General features: G+C 37.8%; 1 protein-coding gene across 2 annotated transcripts; it reads right to left on the reverse strand.

Moving 5' to 3' along the window:
• Positions 1-357: 357 nt before the first annotated feature.
• LOC103491943 (transcription factor LHW) lies at positions 358-6,950 on the reverse strand. 2 transcript variants are annotated; one of them, XM_008452070.3, is made up of 10 exons: positions 6,196-6,950; positions 5,039-5,251; positions 4,867-4,948; positions 4,519-4,560; positions 4,373-4,432; positions 2,093-3,937; positions 1,894-1,995; positions 1,542-1,682; positions 1,245-1,370; positions 358-994 (listed from the first exon to the last, which is right to left on the reverse strand). In XM_008452070.3, the coding sequence occupies exons 1-10, from the start codon at positions 6,288-6,290 to the stop codon at positions 815-817; spliced, it is 2,886 nt and encodes a 961-aa protein (XP_008450292.1). In that variant the 5' UTR covers positions 6,291-6,950; the 3' UTR covers positions 358-814. The 2 variants fall into 2 exon arrangements, 1 of the variants encoding a protein (XP_008450292.1); XR_007819096.1 differs by lacking the exons at positions 358-994; positions 1,245-1,370 and having other exon boundaries at positions 1,761-1,995.
• Between the last annotated feature and the right edge of the window lie 8,068 nt (positions 6,951-15,018).

Raw genomic sequence — 15,018 nt, forward strand, 5'->3', positions numbered from 1 at the left:
AAGCTTGTTCCGGGAAAACCAACATTATCTTTGGAGTTAGCTACAGCCTATTGATAGTGGAGCAAATTGTGATTAAGTAGAAAAGTTATTCCTCCCCTGCTACCAATGAAATTTGTTCTACCATCACCAAGAAAAGTTGATTTAAAGATAACAGTATGTGACAAACACTTCTTCCAAGGAGACAAACTATGAAACAATGTAAAGCAAAGTTTTGATAAAAAAAAAAAATAATAATTCAAAGAGGTCCAGCATACACGGTCATGTGTACGGGTTAGTAGCTAGGCTATAACAAATTTTTCATCCGATTCGCCCTTCACATTCAAAATGGTATGAAGATTAAACAAAATAAATGGTAAGTTTTTGCACAGGTGACGTTACACTTCACAATTTCATTGGGTAAGCATTTTGAATAAACTTGGACTATGAATTTGTTCTAAGCATCACACTTGTTTGGTACATAACTTAACCCAACATTGCATATCACATAATTTATGACCTTTTACAGTTACCATTTCATGTAGATAAAGGTATAAAAACCTAATACCCTAAATGGTTTTGTGATTGAGGACAGCAGCTCCCTCAATATGATCAAAACAATTATACATTCATAGAGAAATAACACACCTAAAATAAACTAAACAAATCTTCCCCTCTAATACTGAGTTCAGTTTTGATTTTAAAAACTTTTGAGAAAGAAATCGGCCAAAAAGTTAGAACAACCACAGACCTTGGGACTGGAAACATGTTAGTCATAGCAAGCGATATAAAGGCTCGCTCTCAACACCCCATGAAAATTTGTAGAGCAGGCAGCTGCTCAATGCAAGCTACCAGGCCTGCCGGTTGCAGATATCGGGGTCGACTGAGGGAAGGAGTTGTGAATCATATGGCTGTTATCTATGGCATTTGTCATTGACGTGTTGTTGCCTTTCAGCGTCTGCTCCAACAGGTGAACAAGCGACATGAATATTTCCATACGAGTTACATCCCTGTTAGCCTGTATGTAAAGCAAAAATTGGTTCAGTAACATATATAAACTAAGAACCAAATATGGAATGCTGTTTATGTACAAGGTTCTCTCTCTTCATCTTCTACTTTAAGTAAAACCGAAATAGATAGATCTTGTCTTAAAATCACCCTACATAAAAAGACATCATGTAAAATCCCTCCTGCAACAACAGAGTTGGGGGCAAATTACCACTAGAGAGCTGACTACTTACAATAACAAGATCATGCTCGTTACTCACCTCAACGGCAAATCGCGCCCATATCTTGTTGTCTCGTGCCTCCATCACTCCTTTCAATATAGTCAAGCCCATTCCACGGATCAAATCAGCTATTTCCAAAAAGAAGCCCCTCTCTTCACAAAGCATCTGCCACAAAAGGGACAAAAATGTCAAATTCTAAAAAAATAGAGTTCAAATTTACTTCAAAATTGTTAAATGTCAATAACTGCGTAAAAATGGAATAACAAACTAATATAAATATTATATAAAACTGGAGGGGAGCTTCAATATTGAAGATGGTTGAAATGGAAGGCCTACCTCGACAAGCATCTGACGTGGTGGATTCAAATCTTCGACTATGATAGGGCAGACCATAGTTTGTGAACCAACCTCAAATGCCCAGGTTGCCCCACCCTCAAAGTTGTCTTTTAGAAAGAGTCCACCTTCTTTACTGATGATCTGCAATGAACCAAGGAAACAAAGCTCTCAGATCTCTTCAAATTTTATAAAATGGAATGAATGATATATTTAACTAACCATGATTACAAGCTCTCACCACTTCACTAAAGCAATGTCAGAACACTCTAGGTATCTAGGCAGTGGAAAAAAATCCATAGACAACCGAAAAATAGTATAGGAAGATCAATATGACAGTTAATAATCCCTATACCTTAGACTCCCCAGTCTGTTTTAACTTGTCTGCATGCTTTGTGACGCTTTGCAAGAAAAGCATATGCTTGATAGTTTTCTCAAATAAAGCATCTATGCTACACTGTTAAGAAATTAACACCAAAAATAGTCAGTTCACTAGAATCACAGATGCAAATCAAATGGAGGAAAGTCAGACTTAAATTAGAAAAAGTAATTACTTTTGCTCCATTTGGCACAATCTCTCGCAACTCCTTTACGCGATCTTGTATCATCTGGCGATCTTTGGGCCTCGGTCTAGGGTTCTCTCCAGGTTTAAGCCTTTTGCGACTTGATTTATTCACTTCATCGGGCCTTTTAGAATAGGCTGTGGACACACTACTTTCACGCTTCAAATTATCTCCCTGCTCAACCCATGAACTGATTTGAGATCCATATACTGAAGAACCTTGAGAACAATTTGACATATCATTTTGTCTACAACCAGATCTGAAAGAACTACTATCTAAGGTCCCTACTTCACCCAGAGACTTGGGGATCCCAAAAACTCCCCTCTGCACGTGATTGGATGCACTTGGCTGTCCATATATGAAGCTACTTGGACCAGAAGAGCTACTGATTTTGGTCAATGTTGTCCTACAAGACGTGCTATCATCCGAACTCTGCTTGATGGCAGAGTGACCTCTGGAGACTACAGCATCTAAAAGTTGGTCAGAGGCTGTCATAGAATTGCTTCCCGATTCGGGCATCTTTCTACACGTAGAAGAGTTATTTGAGGTCAAGCCAGCCTCAAGCACATTCATTATCTGAGATTCAGATTTCTGCTGGTCTTCATTATGCATACTTTCAGATAAACTATTCCATTTGCCAGTGAGTAGTTTATTCTTATATTCCAAACCAAGAATGTCAAACAAGTCATCACCAAAAGAGGACAGAGCACAATTTTGTTCATTTTTAATATGCGGGAGTATTGGGCTCTCAAATCCACTAAAATGGTTTGGGTAATCATTAGAAAGACCAGACATGTAATCATTCAAGGACATGGTACTTTCCAGTTGAGTCCACGTAGTATTAAGAGCTTCAAACAAATCATTATCTGCTGATGGAGCTAGTTTCGATTGAGATTGAGAACTCTTCATAGCTTCCAAAATTGCTTTACCACTAGAATTCTCTACCCCACCAAATAAAGAAACCTCCTCGGCCTTGCACTTGAGAGCATTTTGCACATCTATTCCACCCAGCTCACCCCCATTAACACTTTTGTGAGTTGCCGCACTGTCATTAGAAACGGAGACTGGAACTGAAACAGAAAATCGCTTCGAACCAATATTTTTCTTTTCCTTGGACTGCCTGCTTTCAAATAATGGATGATTGGTGGTCACAGAACTATTTTCATTATCAATTGTTCCACCACCATGTGTTACCAGTTGAGACAGGTTATAACTATTTGATGAATTTAAACAGTTATAAACGTCCTGTTGTAGGCTCACAGCTGAAAGATTCTGATGTCCAGCTAATTTCAGGCTGCCATGCTCAGTAGTTGGTGCAACGGCAGATTGAGAGTTGTAAAATGAACTTGAAGAAGCCTGCTGGTGAAACCGTGCCTCAGGACTTGGAAGAATGACTTCAGCTCTGACACATCCATATTCAGAATTGTTTCTTGAAGGGATATTCGACTTCATCGCTTGAGCAGCTTTTGATAGACCCAGATTTTGATGAGGTATTGCCAAACCTTGGGTCAAGTGAGCATTTTGTGACATTGAAGAAGCAGCAAGATGATTGTTAGGCCGACTCTCTTGTAACAGCAAACCAGAAGGCTGACTGGACCTAGAAGCTAGCAATGAGTTGTCTTGTGGGTTGCAATTATCAACCATCAATAAAGGCTTCATCAAATTGCAATTTTGAGGAGGATCTGTAAGTCCAGTCATTCCTAAAGTCACAGGCACATCAAAGTTCCCAACTGGGTCTTTTCCATCATAAGTCTCAGAAAGAAGAGCACCAGGTACAGACCCTAAATGTAGTATCAAACTCTTCACGTGGTTTACAAACATCATGTTCTCCATAATCTGAAGCAGCAATTAGAGAACATCATTAAGAGAACTTGAAATTATCATGATGTTAAGCTATTACTAGATGCAATCAAAAGACTACTATAAATTTCAGACTATTAGAAACCATTGACACCCTTGTAAAGATATAAAGATAGTTGACCATTGCCACTTGCAAGGAGATATACAACTTTATTGGTTGAAAAGAACTGGAACAGTGGCGTTTCAGAATTCACTTAACTACCAAAAACAAAAATACATAACAAACTAAATAAAAAGAACTGTATAGAAAAAGAGCCAAAGGACTTCCAATACATTAAAGATTGTACTGTAGTTATTGCCTAAATTATCTTTAATTGATATGTTGGCAGCAACTGAGAGTCAATAACTAGCATGTTCACAGGATAACTAAAGCTTCAATGGAGTAACATGCAGACTAGCAAGGGTACTCACAGAAAAGGATGAGCCCAGCTGTACAACTCCATGAGGAAGAACTGGGATGACAGCGACAGTCTGCAAATCAGATACAAAAGGTGTTCAAGAAATGCTAGAGGAAACAATTTGTTTAGAGGGAATAGATATAGAAAAATCTGTCAAACCTGCATTCCAGCTAAAAACTGTTGATGCAACTCACTGAGAACCTGAAAGCACATACAAAAGAACTGATGATCAATGCAAAAATCTTCGTCTATGTTCCCTATGAACTTTCCCATCAACGATGTAAATTTAAGGTGTGAGAAAAATGATCAAAGAATGAGTTCATGAAAAGAACGTAGGTTTCCAAAGGATGGAACCGTTAAAAAGTAAAATAACTTAGAATTTTATTTCAATAGTACCATAGTTTTTCAAATTGCTCTAACAATATTTTATTCACTATTACTGGGAGTACTCATGATTCCAATGAGTTTATGAGCACCAAGCAATGCAGCAAAACTTTTGAAGCATACCTCTGGTGGATAAGCATCTCTGGTGTAATTGCTTGACAGAATCCATAAATGGTTTCCAATAAATGCAGCTCGCCCGACAATCCTGAAAATGTCAAATGTTCTTGGCATATTCAGTTAAAATAAGTACTGAAAAGGAGCAACAGAGAATAGTTGAGATCTAGAAGCTGCTTACCCTTCACCTACTAGACTAACATGTTTATTTAAATTCATTTTGTGAATTAGAGAATATAATTTATCCTCTCCATGATTTGACTGTAGCGAGGAGGAACTTTGGGAATACCCCCAACATCCTTCCAACTCCCCGAGGGGAAATTTGGAACTCTCACTTCCAGAAGAGTCAAAGCTGGGTAAGGGTTGGTAATGGCATTCTTCCCAAATCAGGAGCCTGCAAGTTCAAAATGTCTCACTTTCATTTTCAAAGATAACAACACAACATTAAACTAGAAATCCCAATAGTGAAGAAACAGTATAATGTTTTCCTCATTTGAGCGAAATTTGAGAAAGGTATAAAAAGTAGAAATTAAAAATTTAAAGAAAATGAAACCCTATATATTGCCAAGTAATTAGGAAATCAAAAATCCAGCTTCAATAATATGGTTAGGCAAGCAAGCAAGTTCAGAAAATTTTCCATTTCCCAAAAGAAAACAAATTAGTCAAAGGGATCTGAAAACATCAACTTTTAACTCTATTCTGTCAGCCAAATATGAATGCTGTGAAAGCAAGTCATCAGCATATTACTCAAAGACCCGTTGGCCAAAAAAAGCAAAAGCTCACTCCACAAAGCAAAAATAGAAAAAGAAAAACAAACAAGGAAGCTAAAGCCAAAGGCCACTAATCTCCAAAGAAAACCGCCCAAAAACAAACAGAAAATGAGAAAAATTGAAAAATCTACTTCCCTAAAGATTCTTCAGAATCCATCCAAAACATCTGCTAAAAAAGGGATAAAGATGCAAGTAAAAGGTTGTCAATAAAGAGAAAATGATGTTGCAGTTAGTGACAGTCGAACAAGGCCACATATCAAACAATTTTGTTTCAACCAATCATGTGGATCTTAGCTACTTAATATCCTTTCTACTTCAACAAGCACAAGCTGTGGATAAACATAAATCCAAAACTAATTAATGACCTTCCCACTTTAAAGGATCCAAACACAGTACTCTCTCGAGTACTTTTTTACCCTTTATTTTCTTTTCTTTTCCTTTTAGATTGAACTAAACAAACAACGCTGGAATGAAACCCAGATCCCATCATTCTTTAAGGTATATTCCAATGCTCCAAAGAAAAATCAGAAAGATGGGATTTCATGGGGTTTTGGAGAATAAATCTTACTTGGTATTTTGGCAACCGATCTTCCAGAACACAGCATAAGACCACTGACTCGAACCGCAAAGAGCCTTGAGCATCTCTTTAAGTAAAAACCCCATAGCAACCGAAACAGAGTTCGAATCCAATTTTTGTTTGTTTTTCTCAAAACTTGGAAAAATTATCAAAACATGCACGAAACAGTAGAGAAGAAGAAGTTAAAAATGCTCAAGCGCTGGAGAGACCGTACATTTCCCAAGCTATTTCCGATTTCCCCATCCTAATTTCTAACTTCCACGGCACGATCCTCTCCCCGCCTGCTTCGTTCTCAAACCACCGCTCCTTTTCCTTTCTGGGTCAAGATTTCCCACAATTCTTCTCCGGCAAGCCATGCTCCGGCGAGCCGAAAGCTTGAAAAGAAGACGAAAAAGTTTAGTGGGATGCAACAGAGCAGGAACGGGGAAAACTGCTTTCTCCTGAAAGCACCTACACTATTCCACAGGCCTGAATCTTGTAAACCGCCATGATCTGCTCCATTTCTGAGCTCAAAGATGGAAAAAACAAGGAGTGGGAATGAAACTCAGAGAGAAACAGAGAAGTTGAGATGAAAAAGAAGAAGTGGGCGGTTTGGGAAAGTGAGTGAGTGTTGATTTTGTTGGAGTTAGATAAGATGAGAATGGGTTTGTCTTGGATTTGGAATTGTGTTTGTTTTCTTCTTCTTTCTTCTTTCTTCTTTCTTCTTTCACTTTGGCTCTGCAAATTTCTCTCGTAATCACTCTGTGAGAAAAGCGCAGCAGGTGCGGTGAAGTCCGCCATAAAAAGAACCACAAGGAGAATATGTGAGTTTCCCATAACACCCTTGGTTTTCTATTATTTACAAAATGTACCACTACCTTTTCTTATGTTTTTTTTTGTGAAATTACAATTTTAACCTTAAAAATTTACCATTATTTTTTCTCATTTCAACTATTTAAAAAAATGGTGATTGATGAACCATGACATTTAAAATAAAATAGATTATCAAACATGTGTATGCAAAGTATTAAATTTTTGTCGCATTCAATATTAACAATATAAATACTAAAAATCATAAAAATATTTTTTTATTTATTTTGGTATATAATTTTTTGGAAATATCCATGGAATCAATATTTTGTCAAGATTTTCTTAAGAATAAGACTTTAAAATTTTTCTCATACCAACATTCCAAAATATTACATATAACTAATAAATTTTAGCAAAATTAGGAATATAATATATTAAATCTTACACTTTGGATATTGTCAATAAAAACTAACCATTTTTTAGTGGTAGGTAATTAGAGGACTTCAAAATCTTAATAATAATTTAAATGTAAGATGAAGCATAAGAGAGTGGTTAATGATCGCCTTTCATAGGTATATGTTTTGATTTGGCATATCAAATGTATGACATGAAATTAGAGTCCACATATTACAACAATTATGTATTAATATACAAATAAGAATAGGATAGGACAAGAATGGAAACCAAAATGTGAAAAGAAAATAATATGATGATAAATAATCTAAAAAACAGGTAAATCAATAAGTCATCCTCTTAAGATATTGAAATAGAAAAAAAGAAAAGGAAGGAGCAACAAAATTAGAGGAACAGTGGTAGAATGAATGACACATATACTGAAATTGTAATTTAGATAAAGTTGGATATACATAAATTTGTCGGTATCGGGAGAAGTGGAGGGGGTAATTGTTGTTGAGGAGGCCGGAGGACACGTGGTGGGGTGTGGTTGGGTCGTGATGTAGTGGGGGTTGCTGTCCTGGTGACGTCAGATACTAGAATGCCCTTACCTTTTCAGTTTAATTACCCTTTATGTCCCCTCGCCTCCATATTTATAAATAAAATTTTAAAATATTTTTTCTTTTTTCTTTTTTCTTTTTTCTTTTTTCCTTTTTTATTTTATTTTATGATGAATCCTCGCTTTGTTTACTTTATTACTTTCAAGAAACAAAAACGGGGCAAAAATAAAAATATTAAAACAAGAAGCACGTGTCACCTAACATATTCCTTCTTTGTGCCATTTTTAAATATTATTATTCTCAATTTCATTATTTTATTCACCTTTTTCATTTATAAAAAACAAAAACAAAAAAGAACTCATATATGCTTTCTTTTTGTAGTATTTGTATATATATCTCAATGTTTAGTCGAACAAATGTTGAAAAGAAAATCAAAGGGCTAAGATTTTGAATTAGTAATGTTTCATGCTCTTATTAACATAAGTTTTTGTGTGGTTGCTAAAGTTAGGTATGTGCACTCCAACTAATATCAAACATTATAAAGATTCAAACCATGCAATAATTTTGCTATGTGAAAACTTGTAGAGTTTTAATTTCTAATTTGGATAATGCCTATACATACTACCTACCCTATATAGCGTATTCCATTTTTCTTCACCAATCTTTTTATTTTATTTTAGAGGAGGATTAATATATTTCTCTAAACTTTAGGGCATGTTAACTAAAATTTGAAGCTAACAATTGAGTTGAAATAAACTTTAAATTTTCGTAATTGTATTAATTTACACTCTCCATATTTTATTCAAAATAGAAGGAGACATTCAATTTTTTCAATTGAACTTCTAAATCATCACAAGTGAATCAATTGAGACATGTTATTAAGATTAACCTTAAAAAAAGTGTTCGTGAATCATTTTTTAGTCATTTTTGTAAAAAAAAATTGAAATGACATGTTATTATAATGAATGGACGAATGATTTGTAACGCCCAACATTTTCGGTTTCCTTTGTTTTAACCATTAATATTAATACTAAAGTGTGTTTATTATTAGTTTTAAACTAAAGTTTTTATGTATTAATTTTGAAGTTAGGGGGTGAAATAAATTAATGGCTTAACAAATAAATGGCCTTGGAAAGGGTCAAAGGTGGTTAATGGAGGAGAGAGGAAAGAGGGTTTTAGGGTTTTCTTTTAATTATTTTTTTATTTCTTTTAAAAAAGAGGCATGGGGAAGTGTGAGACTCTTCATCTTCCCAAAGAAAAGAAGAAAAAAAAAAAAAAAAAAAAATATAGAAGAGGAAACCCTAGCCGCCGCCGCACGCCGCCGCACGCCGCCGCACGACCGCCGCCGCCAGCTGAAAGATTAATCCTCGGAGCCGCCCGTAGTAGAGCCGACCCACCGCGCGTCTGCAAGCCGAGTGGAAGCCGAGCCATCCTCCGCGCGCCTGCAGCCGAATCCGCAGCCGCCAGCCGAGCCCCGCCGCGCCGCTTCGACCTAAGGAAGACCGCCGACGCCGCGCCGCTCCGATCAGGAGGATAGCCGAGCCGCGTCGCGTCGCTTCGATCGAGCCGGTCTGTGTAGCCGAGAAGCTCCGTCAGCCGCGTCGAGCCGAGAAGCTCCGTCAGCCGCGTCGATCCGAGAAGCTCCGTCAGCCGCGTCGCTCCGATCGAGCCGAAGGGAGCCGCTTCGATCCGCGCCCAGCCGTCTTCCGCAGCCGCCACTCGAAGCCGATCCGCCGCGCGTGCCTCCAGCCGACGAACGAACCCGGAGCCGCTCCACGCCCGCGCGCCCGAAGCCGAAACCGAAGCGCCGCGTCCAGTCCTCTCCGCGTGTGAGCCGCGTCCGCGTGTGAAGCCGCGCCGCGCGCTTCTGTGTAGCCGAGCCGCGTCCCCCTGTTGCAAGCCGAGCCGCCCGCGTAGCTTCCTGTACCGAGCCGAGCCGGTCCTGTCTCCTTCCAGCCGAGCCGCCAGGACTAAATTGGCTCCATCCACCTATATTTTGGTAAGCCAATTAATTTTTGTGGTCTTCCCGGTAAGACTCCATGCTCGGACGTTAGTTAAATTAAATCGGGTCTAAATTCAATTATTTTTCTCAAGGGACGTCTTGGACCAAGAAATTACTGCAGCGCGGGATTTCTTCAGTAGGGGCTCGAGCACTGCAACCTCCTTCTAGGGTAAGTTAATTCAATTTAGTCTCGAACCGTTAGTCGTTGGCGACCTATTTACAATTTTGACTCATTAAACAGCCAGGACTTCGTCGCTTGGAAAGCGTACTGCCTCGCGGTTAGGACTCGACAAGTAGATCTCCAGGTAAGAGATTCTACTACTAGTTTCATGTTTGAAGTATGAGACTGTGTATGCCCTATGTTGCATATTGAGAATTTGACAGTATGATGCCTGAAATAAATGTTAGTATGATGCAAATGACGATATAATTGAGCTATAGCCTGTTATGTGTGGCAAGATCTATTATGGTTACGACGAATGTCGGGACGGAGAGTGTAGAAATGATTTATGTGACATGTTATATGCTGATGCCATGTGTATGTTTACTGCAATTAGGGTACCTGTTAGCTTGATTTTGTTAGAGTCGTACCTGCATGGGTGTCCTTCGGGATCACCACCTATTGAGGACTGTGTGGTCCGACGGGACGCCAGTCTAGCATGATATAGACATGACTCGAGTGACTCGACGGGGTCCTCGCATCCCGACTGTCCTAGGTGTCCCCGGGCACCGAAGACCAGAGTTACGTTCCTACGGGAGCGCATGATTGCACGTGTTCGGGAACGTGCCAGAGATTGGGTACCAGTTATCAGGACTCTAACAGGAAGTTAACAGGCACCTAGTGGGACTAGTAGTGGGTCCCTTACTGAGTATTTTTATACTCATTCTCTCCATTTCATGTTTTCAGGTAGAGGACGAGGCAAGGGCAAGGGCAAGCTGGCGAGCGACCCGAAGTGAGACCGAGGAGGGCCATAGGGACTACCGCTTCCGCTTATTTCTTATTTCGGATTTTAGCATTTGAGTTTGAGTACTTTTTATTTTTCACTATCTTTTATGTAGATAGGGCCCGAGTAGGATTCAGAACGTTTTTTTTCATTTTTGCATGACTACCTTGTTTATGTTTTTATAAATGAATTTCTTGAACCGTATGCTTTTAATAAAATTTTTAGACTTAAACCACTTGTTCTATATTTAGTAATGACTTCGATTCTGAAGGGATGAAAACCCTTTACAGCGGAAAATATACAGAAACTCAATTTTAATTAAAACCTTAAAAATACCAATACATTGGCAAAAAATATTGATTAAACATGCTTTAAAAATTACAGAGAATATAACTTACGCTCGTTGACGACTCTGAATCTGCCAATCACCAAATTTTTGGGGCACCACCACTTGAAAACCTTCCTATTCTCTGATTGAGATGGTTTGTGGGAACCAAAATTGGAATAAGGGAATGGAGAGATTTTTTTTTAGAGAGAATGGATAGACTTCTTCGCAGAACTCTCTCCCGTTTGAGAGAAAAAATTTGTTACGCAAAAATTCCCTCTTCTTCAGTCGGAAGAAGAGGGAAGTTAGAGAGAATAATTGGGAACGTGGGAAAACCACCCACGTTCCTTATTAAATAAATTAATATTAAATTAATATTAATTAATTAATTAATTATATTAATTATATTAATTAAATAAATAATTAAATAATTAAATCATATTTAATTAATATTTCATTTAAATCATATTTAAATGAATATCTCTCACATAACCTATAGTTTTAATTTAATTAATTTAATTAAATCAAATTTAATTAAATCAAATTAAACAAAACTATTAATTAATGCTCCAATTAATTAATTTCTAAATTAAATATCTTATATTTAATTTAATCCATAATTTGAATCATATTCAAATATAAATTTCTCTCATAACTTATAGTTTTAATATGTATCATATACACATTAAATTTTAACTTATAGTTTTAATATGAATCTAATTCACATTAAACTGATATTTGAACTTATTCAAATATTTTATTCTCTCATAATTTAATTTTGAATCATATCCAAAATTAAATTTATATAATAAAGTCTAATTAAAATATAAACTTTATATTATAATGTATCAATATACATTATATTAATTCCCAAAGTAAATTTGAACATTTCAAATTACAACCAATATAAATAAATCTCATTACTCTTTATGAGCTAGGAAGGGGACCTAATGGACCTACAGATCAGAAGCTACAACGATATGAGATTAATTGGCTAAACTCATTAACCACATTAATCAATATTCGTTAACTGTGTGTACACTCCACTAAAGACTCACAGCTGAACTCTTCTCACTGTAGATATATTTCTGTGTCCACGGATATAGACCAATACCAGTAAGTTAGTCCTTCACAAGTGTTCGTAACTCCAGCTGGGTCAAATTACCGTTTTACCCCTGGGTTACCTCTGGTCCTTAAATACCAGTGCTCCTCTAATGAACAACCTGTTTATGGTCCAACCACTAAACAGAAACCCCTCTCGTGCCATTGAGAGAGTAGGGCCCTTTGTTCAAGTCTCGGAGACACCATTTAAGGGAACACTTATCTACTTACCCTAAAGGTGGGAAGGAGTGAATTCCATCTTGTGTGATTATGTTCCCAGCTCTCCACTCGGTATTGTCCCCAAAATGATAAGAATATTGAGTCGGCAATCTGGCCACTCTCACTCGTATAAATCAAAGGACAATCCCTCGCAAACAGGAGTTCATAATACACTCAGGATTAAGACTAAGTTACCTAGGTCATCCTAATGAAATAGCAATCCAACTAGTTAACGGAGTTACATCTAGTGATTACTATTTCGTGGTCCAGTCTTATGCAAACTCATTGCATAGGATACCCTCACTCGCATGTCACATACATGAACGCATTTGATCAATGTGTCTGTATCAAATACAAAGTGAGCCGTATCCATAGTGTTAACAGGATAAGGTACCCAACCTTAACCCTATACTATAGACTCTTTAAGCTGATCTTGAACATTAATCCCTGTATGTCTCTACATACTGTTCAAGACTCATCAAACAGCTTAGGATGTTAGTTTATTGGATTTGGGTTATTAAGACAAAACTAATAAAATAATCAATAACACTTATTGAAATTAAATAATAAAATACTTTATTAATGACGGTCAATTGATTATATTTACTATCTACGAGTTTTAGGACATAAAACCCAACAAACTCCCACTTGGACTAAAACTCTAGTCCTTATGGGATGTACATAGTAGAGTAATCCTCAAACATTGGAAATGGTAAAATGTACAAGTATATTACATAAAACGTATATATACAAATACAATAAACTAGGGCATCATCATACCCATTACACATCTCCCACTTGCCCTAGGTTACCTAATGTACATATCTCGTAGACCTAGACTTTCTAGATGACCCTCGAACACTTTAGCCGTGAGAGTCTTCGTAAATGGATCAGCAATGTTGTGCTCCGAAGCGATCTTGGTGACGATCACATCCCCTCGTTGCACAATCTCCCGTATCAGATGATACTTCCTCTCTATGTGTTTCCCTCGTTTATGGCTGCGAGGTTCTTTAGAATTGGCTACTGCCCCACTGTTATCACAATATAGAGTGATGGGCAAGTTCATATTTGGAACAACTTCCAAATCATGTAGGAACTTCCTAAGCCAAACTGCTTCTTTTGCTGCTTCACAAGCAGCGACGTATTCAGCCTCCATTGTAGAGTCTGCAATGCATCCTTGCTTGATGCTACGCCATACTACAGCTCCCCCATTTAGGGTGAACACTGATCCCGATGTGGATTTCCTAGAATCCTTATCGGTTTGGAAATCAGAATCAGTGTATCCTGTAAGGATCAAATCCTTAGCTCCATACACAAGCATGTAGTCTCTCGTTCTCCTAAGATACTTGAGAACAATTTTAACCGCCGTCCAATGGTCTAACCCTGGGTTGGACTGATACCTACTGACTATTCCCACTGCATAACAAATGTCTGGCCTAGTGCAGAGCATAGCATACATTAAGCTGCCCACAGCTGAGGCATAGGGAATACGTCTCATATCCTCAACTTCTTGAGGTGTCTTAGGACTCTGTTCCTTAGACAAGTGAACTCCATGCCTGAAAGGTAATAAACCCTTCTTAGAGTTCTGCATCGAATATCGAACCAACAATTTGTCGATATAGGTTGCTTGAGACAGTGCTAGCGTTTTGTTCTTACGATCCCTTATGATTTGGATCCCAAGAACATATTGTGCCTCTCCTAAATCTTTCATTTGGAATTGGGCTGCTAGCCAAGCTTTAACGTCAGTAAGGTAACCCACATCATTCCCAATGAGGAGGATATCGTCCACATAAAGTACTAAGAAAGCTACTTTTCCTTTGTTGATTTTCTTATATACACAAGGTTCATCAACATTCTGGTCAAAACCATAGGATTTGATTGCAGTATCAAACCTAATGTTCCAAGATCTTGATGCTTGTTTCAACCCATAAATGGATCGATTCAGCTTGCAAACTTTTTGCTCTTGACCTTGGGTTATGAACCCCTCGGGCTGAGACATAAAGATACTCTCTTCAAGATTGCCATTCAGAAAAGCAGTCTTGACATCCATTTGCCATATTTCATAATCATAAAATGTGGCGATGGACAAGAGAATCCTTATAGACTTTAACATAGCAACAGGAGAGAAAGTTTCCTCATAGTCAACCCCTTCCCTTTGGGTATACCCTTTTGCCACAAGTCTAGCTTTAAAGGTCTGTACCTTCCCAGCTGAATCTCTCTTTCTCTTATAGATCCATTTGCACCCTATAGGTTTTACCCCTTCAGGTAGATCTACAAGCTCCCACACTGAATTGAAGTACATAGACTCCATTTCAAGGTCCATGGCTTTGACCCATTGGTCCTTATCTACATCATTCATTGCCTGTTTATAGGACAATGGATCCTCAACACCATCATCTGGTATGACAACTTGAGTTTCAGTTAAACCCAAATAGCGGTTAGGTTGTGATACAACCCTCCCACTGCGTCGAGGCATTCTCA

The sequence above is a fragment of the Cucumis melo genome, chromosome 2 (assembly GCF_025177605.1).
Source record: "Cucumis melo cultivar AY chromosome 2, USDA_Cmelo_AY_1.0, whole genome shotgun sequence".
NCBI lineage: Eukaryota > Viridiplantae > Streptophyta > Magnoliopsida > Cucurbitales > Cucurbitaceae > Cucumis > Cucumis melo.

Coding starts and splice junctions, on each gene's coding strand:
- LOC103491943 (XM_008452070.3), bottom strand. CDS start 6,290: ATGGGGTTTTTACTTAAAGAGATGCTCAAGGCTCTTTGCGGTTCGAGT. Junction 5,252..6,195: donor ATCGGTTGCCAAAATACCAA/GTAAGATTTATT, acceptor TTGAACTTGCAG/GCTCCTGATTTGGGAAGAAT. Junction 3,938..4,372: donor AGCTGGGCTCATCCTTTTCT/GTGAGTACCCTT, acceptor TTGCTGCTTCAG/ATTATGGAGAACATGATGTT.